This window comes from Sapajus apella, unplaced genomic scaffold (genome assembly GCF_009761245.1).
Source record: "Sapajus apella isolate SASKATOON/1434 unplaced genomic scaffold, GSC_monkey_1.0 scaffold10, whole genome shotgun sequence".
Classification (NCBI taxonomy): Eukaryota; Metazoa; Chordata; class Mammalia; order Primates; family Cebidae; genus Sapajus; species Sapajus apella.
The window spans coordinates 38,176,740-38,195,990 of NW_022436950.1; the positions used below are offsets into that span (position 1 = coordinate 38,176,740).

The window sequence follows — 19,251 nt, forward strand, 5'->3', positions numbered from 1 at the left end:
GGGACATCTTCCCAAAGCCTCCCAAGTGATACTGAATGTGGTTTCTCTTTGTTTACTCACTCTCTCTAGGGTGGGGAGAAGCTGAATTTTACAGCCTTTGGCAAGACCACCCAAGGCCCCACTGTCTTTCTGTAGAAGCCTAGAATTGTGGCACAGCCAGGCTCCCAGGCGCCAGGCAGGCTACCGCAAAGACAAGCCCCAATCAGCCCTGCCCACAGAGATTGTCCATTCAACCTACACCTTCCAGCCCCCACACTGGGCGTTTCTACCCACCTGTAGACAGAAATCTGAGCACAGCCTGGTGTCTGAAGTTTCCTTTCCATCTCCTCCTTGCTAGTGTCTAGATATTTATTCAGCAAATCCAATCTATTAATTCGGAAGAGCAGCTCCTTCAGGAAGGACAGATTACTTTCCTCCAACATTCTCTTTTCCTGGAGTCTCTGGAACAACATCAAGGCATCATTGATGGGTTCTTGCTTCCTTTGTGGGATGTAGTCCAGGCTCAGGAACTTGAGGGCGGCCAGTTCTTCACTTCCCAGTTCTTCCCCAATATCAAAAAGCATTTTGCTGAAGGCCATCTTTTCAAAAGGTAGGAAGATGCAATCTAAGTCAAAATATAATGGTATGTTCAGATAAGGAAGAAAAGAACCATTTGCTGGCTTGTTCATCAAAGGCTCCTGCATCTACTAGACACTGGTCATTGTGCTGTGAGCACAGGAGGGAAAAAAAGAACACCAGACAAGTTTCTGCTACTGTGTGGGATGGTAGATATACAAACAAGCCAGTGGTCAGAGAGGTACGACCACACTGCGGTAGGGGTGCAGAGGAAGAAGACTTAACTCAGCCTGGGGGAAGGGCTTCCTGTGGGGAACGGATTTGGGGGAGAATGTGAGAAAGTACAATTCTTGCAGGAAACAATTGATGTAAAAGATGGAGGTAAGAACTTTCAAGTCCATTCAGGCAGGCACGAGGAGCTCAATAAAGTAACTACAAAGGGTCTGGGACGGAGAGTGATGGGACAAAGGGATGAAGCTCTCTCTCGGTACCATGTCACAAAGGGGCCCATTACTGTCGGGCAAAGGGTTTAGGCTTTGCCCTGGAGGTGATGAGGAACTAGGAAAAAACTGTACAAATGAGAATGACATCACACATAGCATGGGGAGAAATGCCAGATATAGGTGAAGGGGAGGAAGGCAACAAATCACGCTGCCATGTGTGTACCTATGCAATAATCTTGCCTGTTCTTCACATGTACCCCAAAACCTAAAATGCAATAAAAAATAAAAAATTTAAAAAAACATTTAAGCCGGGCGCGGTGGCTCAAGCCTGTAATCCCAGCAGTTTGGGAGGCCGAGGCGGGTGGATCACGAGGTCAAGAGATCGAGACCATCCTGGTCAACGTGGTGAAACCCCGTCTCTACTAAAACTACAAAAAAATTAGCTGGGCATGGTGGCACGTGCCTGTAATCCCAGCTACTCAGGAGGCTGAGGCAGGAGAATTGCCTGAACCTAGGAGGAGGAGGAGGTTGCGGTGAGCCGAGATTGCGCCATTGCACTCCAGCCTGGGTAACAAGAGTGAAACTCTGTCTCAAAAAAAAAAAAAACATTTAAAGTACAAAGGATAGACTGGAAGACTTGGAGGCAGGGGACCTACTAGGACGTATTAGGAGGAGGCATTTGGGTGCTGGAGGGCGGGAGTAATGGGGTCTGATTGAAACAACAGTGGTAAGAGGACATGGGGCAGTGCGGTTCCCTAAAGGCCCAAGGACCAGAAGGGCCCAAGGACCGGTGCCTACAGCTGGTCAGGAATGCAAGACTGGAAACAACCAGGTCACCCTTGAAAGCCCTTTCAGCCTACAGAGTCTCTAAGTCAGGTTATGTGGTATTTTCACACAATGTTTCTAAAGGAGACGACTGTGTTTCCGCAAACCCCAGACAATTACCATGCCAGCGGCCTGAGACCTGGGGTTTTCCCTTCAGCCCCAAGTTCCACCACCTTGACAGATTTCTACCCCACCCTCCCTGTTCTGACGGCCCCTGTCCTTGGTAAAGGAACCCTAGGAGCGGTGTTTGTGCTCCATTCTTCATAGGAGCAAGACTAGGACATGGCTCCTCCTATCACAGGTGACAGTCATCGTAGGGGAAGGCAGCAGTGCCGTGTTTAAGAGCCTAGATCAAGCCCAGCTGTGATGCTGGCACTTTCTCAAGGTGTTTCCACCTCTGTAAAATACGCTCATCTCTCAAAGCTGCTGTGAATATATAACACCTAGAATGCATTTAGAATAACGCCAAGCAACTAACGAATGCCAAATAAATGTTAACCTGAAAGAAGGAAAAGCCCCTGGCCGTGGGGCTTAGGATCTTGAGCACTTCTCTCACCTCCCATTTCCTCAGCTGAAAATGTGAATGTACCATTGAAAGTGGCGGCTTTCAGACTCTTCAAAGCTGAAGAGCTCTTTGTCAAACACTTACTCAGAAGCTCCTTCACCCTTAAGAGTTGACCCTGGACCACTACCTTTTGAGAACCTTAAACTAAGAACCTTTCCATTCCCATCCAGCTCCATGATATTTCTGATTCCACAAACCCTATACTTTTGGATACTTTCCTTCCCCATAAATAACCTTAACCTGTTTGGACCCATTTTCTTGCCTGCAACTAGGTGGATGGGTTCTGGGTCTTTAAGCCCCTTGCATTTGCTAACATTCATAGATGAAAACACAAACCTGGATCCTGCCACTCAGAGGTAGCAGTCAAGGAAACCACGACTCATGTATTTTCTACATCTTACTCTAAAATAAAAATACTTTCAATTTGGACATTAGTGTAAGTCTAATTTTTTTTTAATTTCCATAGCTTTTGAAGGTACAAGTGGTTTTTTGGTTACATGGATGATTCTGTAGTGGTGAATTGAGATTTTAGTGTACCCATCACCAAGCGGTTTACGCTGCACCCAATATACAGTCTTTTATCCCTCATTTCCCTTAGGCTTTGTCCTGAAGGTGATGAGGAGCTAAGAAAGACTGTAAAAATGAGAATAATGTTATCCAATTGGGAATTAATATTCAAAGGGCAAAGGATAGACTGGAAGACTTGGAGGCAGGGGACCTACTGGGATCTATTAGGACCAACGTCCCCTCCAGCTCCACCACCAGTCCCCAAAGTCCGTTGCCTCCTTCTGCATGTCTTTGCATCCTCATAGCTTAGCTCCCACTTTTAAGTGAGAACATATGGTATTTTGTTTTCTTTTCTTTGAGATGCAGTCTTGCTTTGTTACCCAGGCTGGAGTGCAGTGTTGTAATCTCAGCCAACCGCAACCTCCTCCTCCAGGATTCAAGCAATTCTCCTGCCTCAGCTTCCCAGTAGCTGGGATTACAGGTGTGCACTACCACACCCGGCTAATTTTTGTATTTTTGGTAGAGACGGGGTTTCACCATGTTGGCCAGGCTTTTCTTGAACTCCTGACCTCAGGTGATTCACCTGTCTTGGCCTTCCAAACTGCTGGGATTACAGGTGTGAGCCACTGCGCCCGGCCCGGTATTTGGTTTTCCATTCCTGAGTTACCACACTTAGAATAATGGCCTCCAGCTCCAAGATTAAATATTTTTTAAATGGCCCTTTCAAAAATATCCTTTCCTTCCATTCCCTGAAAGAAAATTTTTAAAAAATCTTTTCCCCCTCCTGATTACAGCAGCAGTGGTTTTTTGTGTGGAAATGGAAACCACAGAGGCTCCCGGGACTTCAGCTTCTGCTTTCTGCTGCCCTCTTTCTTCCCAAGTCCTCAGTCACCCCCTTCTCCCACCCCACTGCCACCATGTTCGCTCCCTGCGGGGAGCTGGTCTCCAGCCATATCAGCATCACCCTCCTGATGGTAAATCACTTTCTCACTAGACTGGAAGCTCTGTGAGGGCAGAAACTTTTGCTAGTTTATTTTTTATTCTTATTTTTATTTTTATTTTTGAGACAGGGTATCACTCTGTCATCCAGGCTGGAGCGCAGTGGTGAGATCTTGGCTCATTGCAACCTCCGCCTCCCAGACTCGAGCCATCCTCCCACCTCAGCCTACTGAGTGGCTGGGACTACAGGAGCAAACTACTACAGACAGCTATTACTGGCTACTGTCTTAGGCTGCTGTCTTGTTAGTTGCCTGGGTTTTCCTGAATGAATAGTAATAGCCATCTTAGACACATTCAGTGTAGAAATAATCAGGTCTACTGCAAGGTGGCCAGCATTTCCAATAGATATGGCTGGCATGAGTCAATCGTTGCTCTAGGCACTGGGAATGCAGTAAAATAAGCCAGCATGGCCCAGGAGTTCAAGTCTACCCTGGGCAAAACTTCAGGTAGCAAGGCCCCAACTCTTAAAAAAAAGCAAAACCAAAATTGAAGATAAGTGATAACTATGCAAAATAATTCTAGCCTATTGACAGGCAAATTCTATCCTGTCCAATGAAGGTCCAATTGATTTCCCTTCCCCTCTTGTGAAAAAACCAATTTTGCCTCCATTTGTACAAATATTCCTGATTTAGAAATGTGTCTGATCTACAGATTCTCTTCTGAGCCAGCTATAACATCTCCCTGGTTGTCATTGGTAAATGAGTAGAATAAAATATTTATTATCTGTAAAAAAAAAAAAAAAAAAAAGCAAAAACAAAACCAAAACAAAACAAAAAAGAGTGGGTGGGTCATTTAGCCATCTCTGTCAAAATACAAAATTCACATATACTTTGGCCCCGTAATTTAGCTTCTAAAAGTTTTTTCCACATTCACTTAAACATAAGTATACCCAAAACCATATACAAGGCTATTCATGGTAGCATTCCTTGAAATAACAGAAGAGGAGAAATAACTGTTTATCAGTATTAGAGGATTTAGACAAACTATTAATCATAATCCATGGAACTCTATTTTACTAGAAAGAATAAGATCAATGTGATTGAGTGTGTGTGATCTACATAATGTCTTGATCGGTATATATTCTGTGTATTCACAGAAGAGCTCTGATAAAAAGCACACAGGAAGTGGCTTCAGTCACAGTAAAGAAAAGCAGAATTACAAACATGTGGACCTGCAGTGTGGGAAGGCCCATGAGTGGAGGTGACAATGAGAGCTGCTTTCTACTCCATATCTTGCTGCACAGTTTGTACTGTTGGAATTTTTACCATGTACATGTATTACTTATTCTAAAAATACACCTAATTAAAATCTTTATTTAAAGATTCATTCTTATTCATGCTGGAAAAGATCTAAACTAGATCTAACCCTGTTTAGTGTCATTAGGTCAACTGTCTTTAAAATTTTAAGTGCATTCTAACCTCTCTTAAAATCTCATCTTACAGAATAAAACCAACCAAAGAATCAAATGAAAGCAGGACTTCCTTTCCCCTGTCCCTCAATTATTTTTTTTCCTGAGGATAACAATGCTTAGTGTATTCATTTTAGAAAATACAGAAAAGATCAAAAGAAAGTAAAAATTATGTATAATTCCACCATCCAAGGATAAATGCCTAATATTTTACCCTTTCCTACCAAATATTTATGCATACACACTGTTCCTTATATTTGAACACATCATATTTCTGTAGCATAAGTAGATTTTTCCACTGATAAGTACATCTCGTAAATACATCCTGATGTCTGTAGTTTTTCATCTACAGCATGGGTTTTAATATTTGTAAAGCATTTAATCTTAGAGATAGACTATAATTTACATAGCCAGTTCCTAATTCTATTTAGGATGATCTTAAAACGCAAATCTTTAAGTTAAAGTTAACTTAAAGGTTTATAATCAGCCAGTTCGTGATTATATTTAGGCTGATCTTAAGATGCAAATCTTTAAGTTAAAGTTTAAGTTAAAATAACTTCTAATCATTTTCTTAGAATAATTTCCTGAAAGTAGTATTATTGGGTCAAAAGGAATAAACCTTTTATAGTCTCTTGTTACCTATTTAATAGCATTTTCTGATAGTATATAATAAAAATCAATACAATCCAAGGCTGAGATGACATGAATTCGGATATAATATAACTGGCCCATAGCTCCTGTCCTCCGTAGCCACCTCATCTCACTCATTTCATTACCTTTGCAACAATGTGACAATGCTTTTTAAGTGGTTTTCCCATCAAATCATAATGGACACTTAGAAGGGAAAATGCTAACATGGCTTCTCCTCTGACCTAGGTGCTCTGGGACACGCCGTCAGATAATAGTCAGCCTTTTCTGTTTTTTGGTTTTTGCTTAAGTCATACATCCCTCTAGTCATAGTACCTAGAAAACAGTCACTTGCACAGGATTTATGACACCATTAACAATGGGCCAGTCCAGTACTGTATGGGGAGAGGCATCACGAGGTGGTTCTTGTTTTATGGGACCTAGATTTTCTGCACTCCTATGGGCTAGAAACTTTGTTAAGCTAGTATTTTAAAAATAATGTCCTTGTAGTTTTTGGTTCCTAAAAATAGTAAAAGTAACACTTGTTTCATAGAGAAAATACAAAGTATACGAAGAAAATAAAAATTACTTAAAAAATTGCCATTTGGAAGTAACTCTTTGGTCACATTTTGTGCCTTTTCCCCCGTTTTTTTTCACATGTATATATAACATAGGTAAATTTGAATATTTTCCATGTAATACATATATTTTATATAATATCTGCTAAATGGTAAATGTATATGTCTATTTGTATTATATATTTAATATTTTATATATTTATCCCTCAAAGTATTTAAATAAAAATATATGTGTTTATAATAATCATATACATAAATGATATAATAAATATTTATAATCTATATATCCATATAAACACAAAAATATTTTTTAACCTCATTTCACTAAAACCTCTGAAGAAATTACTATTATTGTACCCATTTTTCTGTTGTGAAAAGTCACGGCTTAGAAATGAGCTAGTAAGGGAGAGTGCCACAGCCAGATTTGAGTATCTCACTCAAGGGCCTCAGTGACAGAGCATAAAGATACAGATATTATTCCACTTGCAGCTGGAAGGCAGTGAAGGAATCTCATGAAGAAAAACATAAAATCATAACTTTTTTAGAGATTAAAATTCCAAAAAATTGACAACAACAAAATCACAAAACCGGGAGTTCTTAACAAATCCGCTATAGGAGAGAGAGGATCAGAGCCTCACAAAGGAAGTGCTGGAGTCTAGGCCTCAGCATCTCATTCCAGAGTCCCATTCTACCACTGTTTTATATGCCACAATTAAACTACAAATACATTCCATCTCATCACATTCATTCTAGTTAACATTCTAGCAGCATCCTAGCCCTTGCACTGATAACTACCCTACAGGTGGGGAGGAAAGCAAAACATGCATTCGCCATCGGAAACAAAAACGTACGTCTCATCCGAAGCTTGAGAGAACCTGAAGCCACTCACTCTCAGGCCCAAACCTCTAACCGGTAAGTGGTATTGCCACAGCCTCGGGTCCAGGCTGGCTGCCTCAGACTTTGGGCTGCCCCTGAACCTCACAGACATCCATTCTGCACTCACATGGTGTCCATAACAGGGCGCTGCAGCCACTGTGTTCAAAAAACCAAGCAAAGGTGTCCCAACCTCAACAAAACATACAATCCCATCGTTTTCAAACAGAATGAAACTTGCAACTTAACCTGTAAATTCTTAACCCCACAAGGACAGGTCTCTGATTTTGTCCATCCAGTCTTCCCATTATATTGTTTTTTGAACTGTTTTGTATCTTTTTAATTTTCTTTCTTTTTTTTTTTTTGAGACAGTTTTGCTTTTGTTGCCCAGGCTGGAAAGCAATGGCGTGATCTCAGCTCACAGCAACCTCTGCCTCCCGGATTCAAGCAATTCTCCTGCCTCATCCTCCCAAGTAGCTGGGATTAAAGGCATGTGCCACCACGCCCAGCTAATTTTGTAATTTTAGGAGAGACGAGGTTTCTCCATGTTGGTCAGTCTGGTCTCAAACTCCCGACCTCAGGTGATCCACCTGCCTCGGCCTCCCAAAGTGCTGGGATTACAGATGTGAGCCACCTTGCCCAGCCTTTTTAAATTTCTTTAAAAAACAAATAATTGAATTAGTAGGACTAAATGGATATGAGTGTGTGTGTGTGTGTGTGTGTGTGTGTGTGTGTGTGTCGGCAAATGTGTACGTTGGTGGGTATGTGTGTTGGTGGGGGGATAGCTGTAGCAGCAAAGTCAGTTGAGATTTAAATTTTGGCTTCTAAGACCAGTTTGGCTGGGATCAGGCTTTTGTACAAGTAGCTAAACTTGGAGCCTTTCAGAAACTCCCAGGACTTCATCTATCTAAGCTAGAGTGGCCTTGAGATCTGGAAACTGCACGGCCCTCGGCAAGGCTCTCAGAGGGACTGCTGCCTCTTCCACTAACTTCATGGTTTCCCCATCCACGCTCGAATACGAGGATCACCTCCATGGCCCCAAGGCCACCCAATCTCACTCTCAGCAGCCTAGAAAACTCCAGAATCAAAGGCCTTCCTCCCAAAAGGCCCCTCTGACCTTACCAAAGAGGCGACTCCTTACCTTATTATCACGACAGTAGCACCTTCTTCACAGGCCTATCCACTGCCCATCTGAGCATCTAAGACAAGAGCAAACGTCTAATGAAGGACGGAAGCCAGCTGCACTTCCTGTTTCGAAACTCCTGAGTCACAAACACTAGAGGGGAAAGAATACTTAACCACTTGTCTCTGAGTGAGCTGAGCCGCCTTCTAAAGCTTCTAAAGCTTAAGGAAAAAGGCCTGGTGGTCCATGAGATCGCAGTCAGGGTGGGGCAAGGCACGTGGCCACCTGAGCATTGGCCACTGGCCAACATCCTTGTGTGACTTTGGATGAGTCATTTTACCTTCGGAGCCTCATTTCCATGTTCTGAAATGAGGACACTGGACTGGATTGTAACTAAGAACACTTTCTTTTCATATTTAGTATTTAAAGGGTTTTCTTGGGTTCATCATTAAGAATTTAAGTTTTTCTTTTTCTTTTTTTTTAACTTTAAGTTTTTCATTCAATGGGTCGTGACTGAGCACCCCGGAGAGGTCTTGAGACTGGGCACTGCAGAGCCCTCATCTTGGTTCTCAAGGTGGCTGCGAACTTTCAGAGCTAAAGCCCCTGGTTTAGCCAAGGAGCATCTCCATGGCCCCAAGGTCACCAAATTCCACTCTCAGCAATCTAAAAAAACTCTAAAATGAAAAACCTCTAAAAAGAAAAAACTCTGAAATAAAAAAAAATTCTAAAATAAAAAAAATCTAGAAAGAAAAAACTCTGAAATAACTCTTCAGTAAGCCCATCTTACCAAAGGTGGTCCTTGTGTATGAGTGCAGCTGAGGAAACCATGAAGTTAACTGCAAGATGGGTTTTTACTATCTTATCAAAGAGGCAAATCCTGGGGCCCTCATCATGTTGGGCTCTAGTTGCCCATATATATATATATATATATATATATATATATATATATATATAATATATATATCAATAAAAAAAAGATTGCCTTCATAGTGAGAGTTAGCTAAAATGTTTTCTGATGTTAAAAGTAGGAAAAGAAAATCAAGCATCTCTCTTCTTTGAAACTGCCTTTTGTCCTTCCCCAAATAGAATATAAGCATTCAGATGGCAGGAACTCATAGCGGAGAAGACTGAATGAAGTATCTGAAAGGGACTCCTCACCAGAGGGGGCTAGGTCAAGGTGACCTCATAACATCAATGCCTGATGGGCATGGTGGCATGCCTGTAATCCTAGCACTTTGGGAGGCCAAGGTGGGAGGATCACTTGAGCCTAGGCGTTTGAGACCAGCCTGGGCAACATAGTGAGACACCATTTCTACGAAAAAAAATTTTTAATTAGCCAGGTGTAGTAGCACATGCCTGTGGTCCCAGCTAGTCTGAAAGCTGAGATGGGAAAATTGCTTAATCCCAGGATGTCGAGGCCAAAGTGAGCCACGATTTTGCCACTGTACAATCATGATTATGCCTGGGTGACAGAGCAAGACCCTGTCTCAAAAAAACAAAAAATAGAAATAGAATGTGCAAAATAAAATACCGATAATATTAATCTGCAATAATAATTGATAACTGGAGTAGTAAGTGACTTATGCCAATTATCTCCTTCAAGCTTCTCAGTCACCTCCCGAGGCATTATTAATCCCATGTAATGATGAGATAACAGAGGCACAGAGGAATTACTTCCCTGCCTGAGATCGCATAGTTAAAAAATAGTGTACACACACAAAAGAAAAATACATTTTGCAATGATACAGATAAAATCACGAATTCATATCAAAACATTAGACAACTGTCTTTGGGAAGCAAGAGGGAGGGCAGGGGTGGGAGTGGAGAGATAGAAGGAAACCCTTAGAACCCGGGGAGGAGGGAAGCCGGCTGTGTGCCTTAGGGACCCAGGTCTGCAGGGCATCGTGATTCGACAGAATCAAGAACTTAACCCCCGGCCCCAGGGTCAAATGAAAAAGAAAAAAAAAAAAAAGTGGATTGATAAAAGTTTTCTGAAATCTCCAAACGGGTCCACAGGAGGGAGACAGTGTGTCGGTATTTGAGGCGCCAGGGAAGCTGGGAGCCCAGAAGGCAGGAAAGGGAGACTGCCCCGAGTGAAAAAGCAGCAAGGTCAGAGGCAGCGGCTCAGAGAGAAGCCCCACAGGAGAGCGGGGCCAGGCAGGACCCAGAGGTGTCCTCAGATGGGCAGATGCAAGTTGCTTCCCCCTGCCCACCGCCCCGTTTCTAGAGCTAGTGAAGAAACAAACATATTGTGGTTTCCTGTGGAAGAGTTCACCTCGGCAACAGGCACTCACCCGCTCCACCCTTTCCGGGCACCATCGCAGTCTCCGAGTCCCCTAGCCTGCCTAACTCCACACGCTCCGTGGGGAGCAGGGTGGGAAGGGCTCCCAGGAGGAAGCTTTCTTTTACTTTCGATCACCACCCTCCACGGCCTCACTTCCTGTTGAGTGGACTAGCAAATTCAGCCCGGCTTGAAAAAAACACAAGAGTAAGGAGGATATCTGTAAAAACACTTCCCTCCAAAGAAAATTCACAACAGAAGGATCTCGGGATAAATTTTACTGCTAAAGCAGGAGGACAGAGATGACTCACTCAAGCAAAAAATGTTTCTTTTTTAAAGGAACAGATGCCCAATTTCCAGCCATTCAGAAGAGGTAGGTGGCAGACAGTTCATTGACGTGCAAACTAGAAACCCGAGCGCTGGACATGCTTCACTGGAAAGCATTTATACCGACTCCATATTACTTGCCACTCTTCCTTGCGAAGGGTCTGGGGAGAGGACGTTTCCCTCTCTTGATCCAAATCTCAGCGCTGAAGCCACAGACCAGCCCTCTCCTCCCTCCCCCAGGACTGAGTAAAGCCAGCCCTGTAGCTGAAATGCAGGTAGATTGTTCACAAAGGAGGAAGTGTTTTCGCTCAGCCCTACTTGGCTCAGCCCTGCTGAGGGGCTGAGTTCCCATCCTTGGCCTTGTTCTCCAGATTAGTAGTAACCCGTGTCTTTGTAGTATCGAGCCTGGAGTGTTGGTGCTACTGAGTGAGGTCTGTTCCCCAAGCTCTGAGCCCCAGACCCTCCCCTGTTCTCCTCTCTTTTTTTTTTTTTTTTTTTTTGTTGTTGTTGTTTGTTTGTTTGTTTGGTCTGTTGCCCAGGCTGGAGTGCAGTGCTGAGATCTTGGCTCACTGCAATCTCCACCTGCTGGGTTCAAGTGATTCTCCTGCCACAGCCTCCCGAGTATCTGGGACTACAGGCACCCACAACCACGCCCAGCTAATTTTTGTATTTTTAGTAGAGACAGGGTTTCACCATGTTGGTCAGACTGGTCTCCAACTCCTGACCTCAAACAATCTACCCACCTTGGCCTCCCAAAGTGCTGGGATTACAGGCGTAAGCCACCATGCCCAGTCCCTCCCCAGTTCTCTTCCATCTGCTTCTGTTTCCTGAGTGAGTTTTAAATAAGGGTTTTCTGCCCTTTTGTTTTCACATGTTATACGTTTTATAACCAGAACACCAACAATAACACGTTACATATATGTTACACCTTGACATGAACTATCACTAATTCTTGCAGCAATTCAGAGTATTGCTCTCCCATGTTATAGATGAGGAAACTAATGCTCAAACAGTTACATAGAGTCAAACACAGTCCTGCTGGGCCAAAGACAGGGATTTTTCTGTGACACACTAACTCCCTTTCTCCAACACTTAGGATTTGGAATGAATTATGTGGATGGAAGAGCAACAGATTTAAACTAAGAGTGACCAATGCACAAAGGTCAGAAGGTCCTTGGTTTCTCAGTCACCTAACAAAATGAGATGGCCTAATAAAGGCACAAGCTAATACTTACCAAGCCATTTGTGTATGCCAGACACAGCCACCTAAACTGGCTCATTTCCACTTCCGAACAGTTCTCAGAAGTGGATGCTACCATTGGTCCCATTTTATGAATGAGGACACTGAGGCTTAGAGAGGTTGAAAGACTTGGCCATGCTCATTCAGTCAGTGAGTGATAGAATGAGCTCTGTTTGTCTCTAAGACCCTGAGTGGTTAGTCACTGCCTAAACATGAATGCACAACCGTGATCTCAACCTGACCAACCTCAGAATTAACTGCAAAATTTTTAAAAATATGAGTCTTCAAGCTCCAGCTTTGGAACTCCTATCTGAGCAAAAATGTGGGAGATAAAACAGCTGGAGCACCTAGAATAGGACCTGTGCCTTCTGCAGTTCTCAATAAATAGGCTGTGGGCATGGTGACTCACACTAGTAATTCCAGCACTTTGGAAGGCCAAGGTAGGAGGATCACTTGAGTCCGAGAGATAGAGACCAGCCTGGGCAACACAGGGAGACACCGTCTCTAGAGAAAATTTTACAAATTAGTCAGGTGTGGTGGGGTGCGTCTGTTGTCTCCAGCTACTTAGGAGACTGAGGTGGGAGGAAAACCTGAGTGTGGGAGGTCAAGGATGCAGTGAGCTATGCTCACGCCACTGCACTCCAGCCTGGGTGACAGAGTGAGACCCTATCTCAATAAACAAATAAATATTCACTATCATGTTATTTAAGCTCACAACATCTCTAAGATGGCTACAAATTACTAGGCCTACATACAGATGACGAAATTAAATGCAACATCAATCAGCTTACAAATGGCAGGGCCAGTGCATGAACTCAGGAGTGTCTCACTTGAGAGTTTCTGCTCTTAGACCCTGTACATATCTCACTGCATGTACCCAGCCCCAGCCTTGCAGATATGGATGAGCTGCTGGAAGCATCTGAGAGGCAGTCCTGAGAATGTAGGGAGCAGGGTAGGGGGTGGGAGTCTCAGGGCTTCAACCTGTGCCATTTGTAAGGCACTGACCCTAGATTCTCCCAGTCTTAGATCATATATATATATATATATATATATATATGAAGAGCTAATAAGTGAATTATGGCCAGGCACAGTGGCTCACCCCTGTGATCCCAGCACTTGGAGAGGCTGAGGCGGGTGGATCACTTGAGAGCAGGAGTTCAAGACCAGCCCAGCCAACATGGCGAAACCCCATCTCTACTAAAAATACAAAAAAAAATTAGCTGGGCATGGTGGCACATGCCTGTAGTCTCAGCTACTCAAGCATGAGAATCGCTTGAGCCTAGGAGGTGGAGGTTGCAATGAGCTTGAGATGGCACCATTGCACTCCAGCCTGGGTGACAGAGGGAGACTCCATCTCAAAAAAAATAAAAGTAGTAAGAGTTAATAAGTGAATTATAACCCTCAGGTTGGTTCAATTCCTATTGTGAAGCACAGGCTCAGTATTACTTCATTTGCTCTAACCAATTTCTTACCCTCATCTTGGGATAGGTGTCTATGTGACTGTTTATGTCAGAATTAATCATGTGCATGGTCCTTAGTCCCAGGGAAGCTGAAAGACCTGGAGGTGTTGCCGTTGCTGTATGGACATGGAAAGCTGGCTCCTGCCCAGCACACAGTGAGGACAGGTCTGCTTTAACTCAATCTCCAAGTGGTTTCCACCCTCTTGAATCTCAGATCTGAAAGCAGATTTGGACCTGTAAGTGTCCCTAAGAAAGCCAAGAAAGTCCCAACCTCAGCTCAACTGCAACACACCCTTCCCATTCATCTGGATGTGACACTCTTCAAAGATAAACACTGACAGTGAAACCAAAATCCCCTGAGTGTGCATGCCGTTTGTTGCCAACTTGGGAGATTGTATGTAACTAACACATGGGCCAGGGTGGTATGGTTTGTGGATTCGATGGGGCCACTCCTTCCTCCTCGACTCTCTGGCAGCTGTCATTGGCTACTGCCTTTGACTCCTCCACCAGAGTGTGGCAAGGGAAAGGAAAAGAGATTCCATTCACATCTATCTCATTCCTTTCTGGGCCTTGTAGGGAGAGACTCAAAGAGTTGTTTAAGACAAAGATTTTAGCAGCTGCGGTTTTAAGTTTTTCTTTTGGTATTGAAATGATTAGACAGTCATGGGGCGTTTACAATGACTGACCTCAACCTGCATATTCTGAAGCTTGTTGATTGCCAACACCTAGCCCTTCCGCTTTCTCAAACGAAACTACTGCAGACAAGAGCCCATACTACTGATTTAGAAAGGAAGAAAGGGGGTTTGTTGGTCTCAGATTCCAATATTCATGTCACCGACCTAGCTTTTCCAGAATTTTCTTTTTTTTTTTTTTGAGATGGAGTCTTGCTCTGTCACCAGGCTGGAGTGCAGTGGCGCAATCCCGGCTCACTGCAACCTCCGCCTCCTGGGTTCAAGTGATTCTTCTGCCTCAGCCTCCCGAGTAGCTGGGACCACAGGCGTGTGCCACCACACCCGGCTAATTTTTATATTTTTAGTAGAGATGGAGTTTCACCATGTTGACCAGGATGGTCTCGATCTCTTGACCTCGTGATCCGCCCACCTCGGCCTCCCAAAGTGCTGGGATTACAGGCATGAGCCACTGCGCCCAGCCCCTCAGAATTTCTTAAAGGTTTGGGCATAGAAGAGGTGAGAATCCTCAGTAGTCTTGAGGCACTATGTGCCCATACCCAAGAAATGGGGCACCTCAAACCCTAAGGTTAAGTGTCAAGAACCACCTTTTTAAATGTACTAATTGTAGTAAAATATATATACTATAAAATTTACCATTGTAACCTGTTTTAAATGGCATCAAGTACATTCACATTGTTATACAACCATTTCCACCACTGAGGAATCACTTTTAATGATATCATAACAGTGCATTTGTTAAGCACTGTGCAGTTTTAAAAGTTTTAAAGCATTTTCCTTATTTGATCTCATTAGATCCTCACTGGTAGCAACATTTTTTGGTCTAAGGGGTGGAAGGGCATGTGTCTTAAAGACAGGAAGACGTTAAGGAAACGAAAGCCCAGAAAAGCGAAGTGACTCTGAAGGACATAGCTACTGAACCTACATACAGCGCTAGTGACTGTTTCTTAAAAAATAATAATAATAAGGCTAGGTTCAGTGACTCTGAGCACTTTGAGAGGCCAAAGTGGGAGGATCACTTGAGCTCAGGAGTTCAAGACCAACCTGGGCAACATAGTGTGTTTACCAAAAATCAAAAAAATTAGTCGGGTGTGGTGGTGCAGTGGTGGTACACACCTGTGGTCCCAGCTACTCAGAAGGCTGAGGCATGAGGATTGCTAAAACCCAGGATTTTGAGGCTGTAGTGAGCTATGATTCCATCACTGCACTCCAGATGGGATGACAGAGTGACAGCCTGTTTAAAAACAAAAAAAAAACAAAAATTGGGAGGGTTATTCCTTGAAACAGGTATTTTCTCCATTAGGCTTCGCTCCTCACTTTCTGTAAAGAAAATTCCTTATTTTTTCTCCATAAAAAGAGGATTTTAAGAATGTCTGTAGTGGTGACAAAACACATTCACTAAAAAATGAATAGCCAATTATTTCTTTCCTTGAAACTGTTAGTGATAACACTACATATTCTCAGTACATCTAGAAGATGAGTTTTAAAATTAACTTTTAAAATTAACTTTTGTGGTTTGCAACATTATGACACAAAATCTTAGTTTCTGAGAAAATGAGTCCTCTCTCACCTGATATGACATGTTGTTGTGGGGGACCGGATATTCTCTGAGTTCCCTTTTTCAAAAGATACAGTTAAGAGTGAAGAGACAAACCGCAGATTGGAAGAAAATGTTTGCAAAACAAAAGACTGTTACCCAAAAGTACACAAAGAACTCAAAGTTCTTTGCATCACGGGTTGGCAAATCATGAGATTAAGAGATCGAGACCACCCTGGCCAACATGTTGAAACCCCTTCTCTACTAAAAATACAAAAATTAGCTGGGCATGGTGGCATTTGCCTGTAGTCCCAGCTACTCGGGAGACTGAGGCAGGAGAGTTGCTTGAACCCAGGAGCCGGAGGTTACAGTGAGCTGAGATCATGCCACTGCACTCCAGCCTGGAGGCAGAGCGTGACTCCATCTCAAAAAAAAACCTCAACCATACTGTTATCCAAAAATATACAAAGAACTCTTAAGACTCAACAGTAAGAAAACAAACAACCCAATTGAAAAGTGGGCAAGAGCTCTAAACAGACACCTCACCAAGAGATACAGATGGCAAATAAGTATATGAAAAGATGTTCAACATCATCTGTCATTTGGGAATTGCAAAATAAAACAACAAGACATACCACTACTTACCTGCCAAAATTACTAAAATCCAAAACACTGACACCACCAAACATTGGCAAGGATGTGAAGTAACAGGAACTCTCATTAATTGCTTGTAGGAATGAAAACTCATACAGACCCTTTGGAAGAAGCTAGCTTGTTGTTGTTGTTGTTGAGGTGAAGTCTCACTCTGTTTCCCAGGCTGGAGTGCAGTCGTGGGCGTGACCTCGGCTCACTGCAGCCTCAGCCTACCAGGTTCAAGTGATTCTCCTGCCTAAGCCTCCCAAGTTGCTGGGACTACAGGCATGTGCCACCACACAGGCTAATTTTTGTATTTTTAGTAGAGACTGGGTTTTTCCATGTTGGTCAGGTCGGTCTTGAACTCCAGACTTCAAGTAATCCACTCACCTTTGCCTCCCAAAGTGCTGGGATTACAGGGGTGAGTCACTGCGCCCAGCCTTTTTTTTTTTTTTTTTTTTTTTTTGAGACAGAGTCTCACTCTGTTGCTCAGGCTGGAGTGCAGTGGCGCAATCTTGGCTCAGTGCAACCAACCTCTGCCTCCCAGGTTCAAGCGATTCTCCTGCCTCAGCTTCCCGAGAAGCTAGTATTACAGGCACGCGCCACCACGCCCAGCTCATTTTTGTATTTTTTTTTTTTTAGTAGAGACAGGGTTTCATCATGTTGGCCAGGCTGGTCTTAAACTCCTGACCTCACGTGATCCCGCATTGGCCTCCCAAAGTGCTGGGATTACAGGCATGAGCCCCCACGCTTGGCCAATGCATATGCTTACCACAAGATCCAGCAATCACATTTCTAGATATTTACCCAAATTAGTTGAAAACTTATGCCCATGCAAAAACCTGCACCTGAATGTTTATACCAGCTTTATTTGTAATTCATAACTGCCAAAAGTTGAAAGCAATCAAGATGTCCCTCAATAAATGAATGGATAAACTATGGCACATCCATACCATAGATTATTATTCAGCAACAAAAAGAAATGAGCTATCAAACCATGAAAAGACATGGAAGAGTCTTTTTTCTTACTGTGTGAAAGAAGCCAGTCTGGAAAGGCTACATACTGTATGAGTCCAACTATGTGACATTCTGAAAAAAACTATAGTGACAGTAAAAAGATCAGTGGTTGCTAGGGACTCAGAGCAGGAAGGGTGAGCAGGTGCAGCACAGGGGATTTTTAGGGAAGTGAAATTATTCTGTATAATATTGTAATGGTTCTACATGGCATTATTTATTTGGCAAAACCAATAGGATGTACAACACCAAAAGTGAACCCTAATGGAAACCATGGGACTTTAGTTCAGAATAATGTATTGATGGGATTCAGGATGTGCTACCACAAAATATGGCACCATGACTGATAGGGTTTGGATTTGTGTCCCCACCCAAACTCATGTCCACTTGTAATTCCTAATGTTGGAGGTGGGGCGTGGTGGGAGGTAATTGGATCATGGGGATGGTTTCTAATAGTTTAGTGCCATCCCCCTAGTGCTGTTCGCATGATAGAGTGCTCACAATATCTGGTTGTTTAAAAATGTGTGGCACTGGCCCGGCGCAGTGGCTTATGCCTGTAATCCCAGCACTTTGGGAGCTGAGGTGGGTGGATCAACTGACATCGGGAGTTCAAGACCAGACTGACCAACATAGTGAAACCCCATCTCTACTAAAAATACAAAAAGTAGTCAGGCGTGGTGGCAAGTGCCTGTAGTCCCAGCTACTTGGGAGGCTGAGGCAGGAGTATTGCTTGAACCTGGGAGGCAGAGATTGCGGAGAGCCGAGATTGTGCCATTGCACTCCAGCCTGGGCAACAGAGAGACTCCATCTCAAAAAAAAAAGAAAGAAAAATTTGTGGCACCTCCCTGTTCTCCTGCTTCCTCCTGCTGCGGCCCAAGAGATGTCTCTCCTTGCTACCCCTTTGTCTTCCACCATAATTGTAAGTTTCCTGAGACCTCTCCAGAAGCCGAGCAGATGCCAGCCGGCATCATGCTTCTTATACAGTCTGTGGAACCATGAGCCAATTAAACTTCTTTTCTTTATAAATTACCCAGTCTCAGCTATTTCTTTATAGCAACGCAAGAATGGACTAACACAATGACATATTGAACATTTTAAGCTGAAGGAATTTGCAAAAGCAGCATGTGCAGAAAGGGTTCTCTGACCTTCTCCTGAAGCCAGGTCATAAGCCCCTGAGGTGAGAGATGCCCTCCCTATACCTGGTGGAAAGGAGCGTCCTCATCTCTGAAGATGAAGGAACACAGAGGAATCTAAACAAACAGGTCTTGATAAGCTTCTGCCAGTGGGCTACACTTAATTCAAACTCTTTGCTCTAGCATGTTCTCCACGACTGTCCACCCTTTATCAAACCTACAACAAACTGTAACTGCTTCTTGGAGTCTTCTTTTCCTTCTAAAGGCTTCCATGTCACATAAAACTTACATTAAATATGTTTATGCACTTTTATCTTATTAATCTGTCTTTTGTCATAGGGTTCTCAGCCATGAACAGATTTGTCTTCCCCTACAATATCAGTATTGGCCCATCACGTGTAACAAATGTACTACACTAATGCAAGATATTAACA

The 19,251-nt window shown here is 43.3% G+C and overlaps 1 protein-coding gene and 1 long non-coding RNA gene across 6 annotated transcripts in view; one reads left to right on the forward strand and one right to left on the reverse strand.

Moving 5' to 3' along the window:
* CASP8 (caspase 8) overlaps positions 1-19,251 on the reverse strand; it is a 115,016-nt gene that overhangs the window by 76,199 nt on the left and 19,566 nt on the right. For 3 of the 5 annotated variants that reach the window (XM_032278664.1, XM_032278665.1, XM_032278669.1), the window contains exons 1-2: positions 10,798-10,952; positions 274-604 (exon numbers count right to left, since the gene is read on the reverse strand). In XM_032278664.1, coding sequence (XP_032134555.1) covers positions 274-604; positions 10,798-10,822 — 356 coding nt within the window. In that variant the 5' untranslated portion in view covers positions 10,823-10,952. Of the gene's footprint in view, positions 1-273; positions 605-8,521; positions 9,391-10,797; positions 10,953-19,251 lie in introns of those variants that run through there. The other 2 variants (XM_032278667.1, XM_032278668.1) reach the window with 2 other exon arrangements.
* LOC116551951 lies at positions 11,075-14,558 on the forward strand. The gene is made up of 2 exons (XR_004269137.1): positions 11,075-11,157; positions 13,840-14,558. It is a non-coding gene; the product is annotated as an uncharacterized LOC116551951 (long non-coding RNA).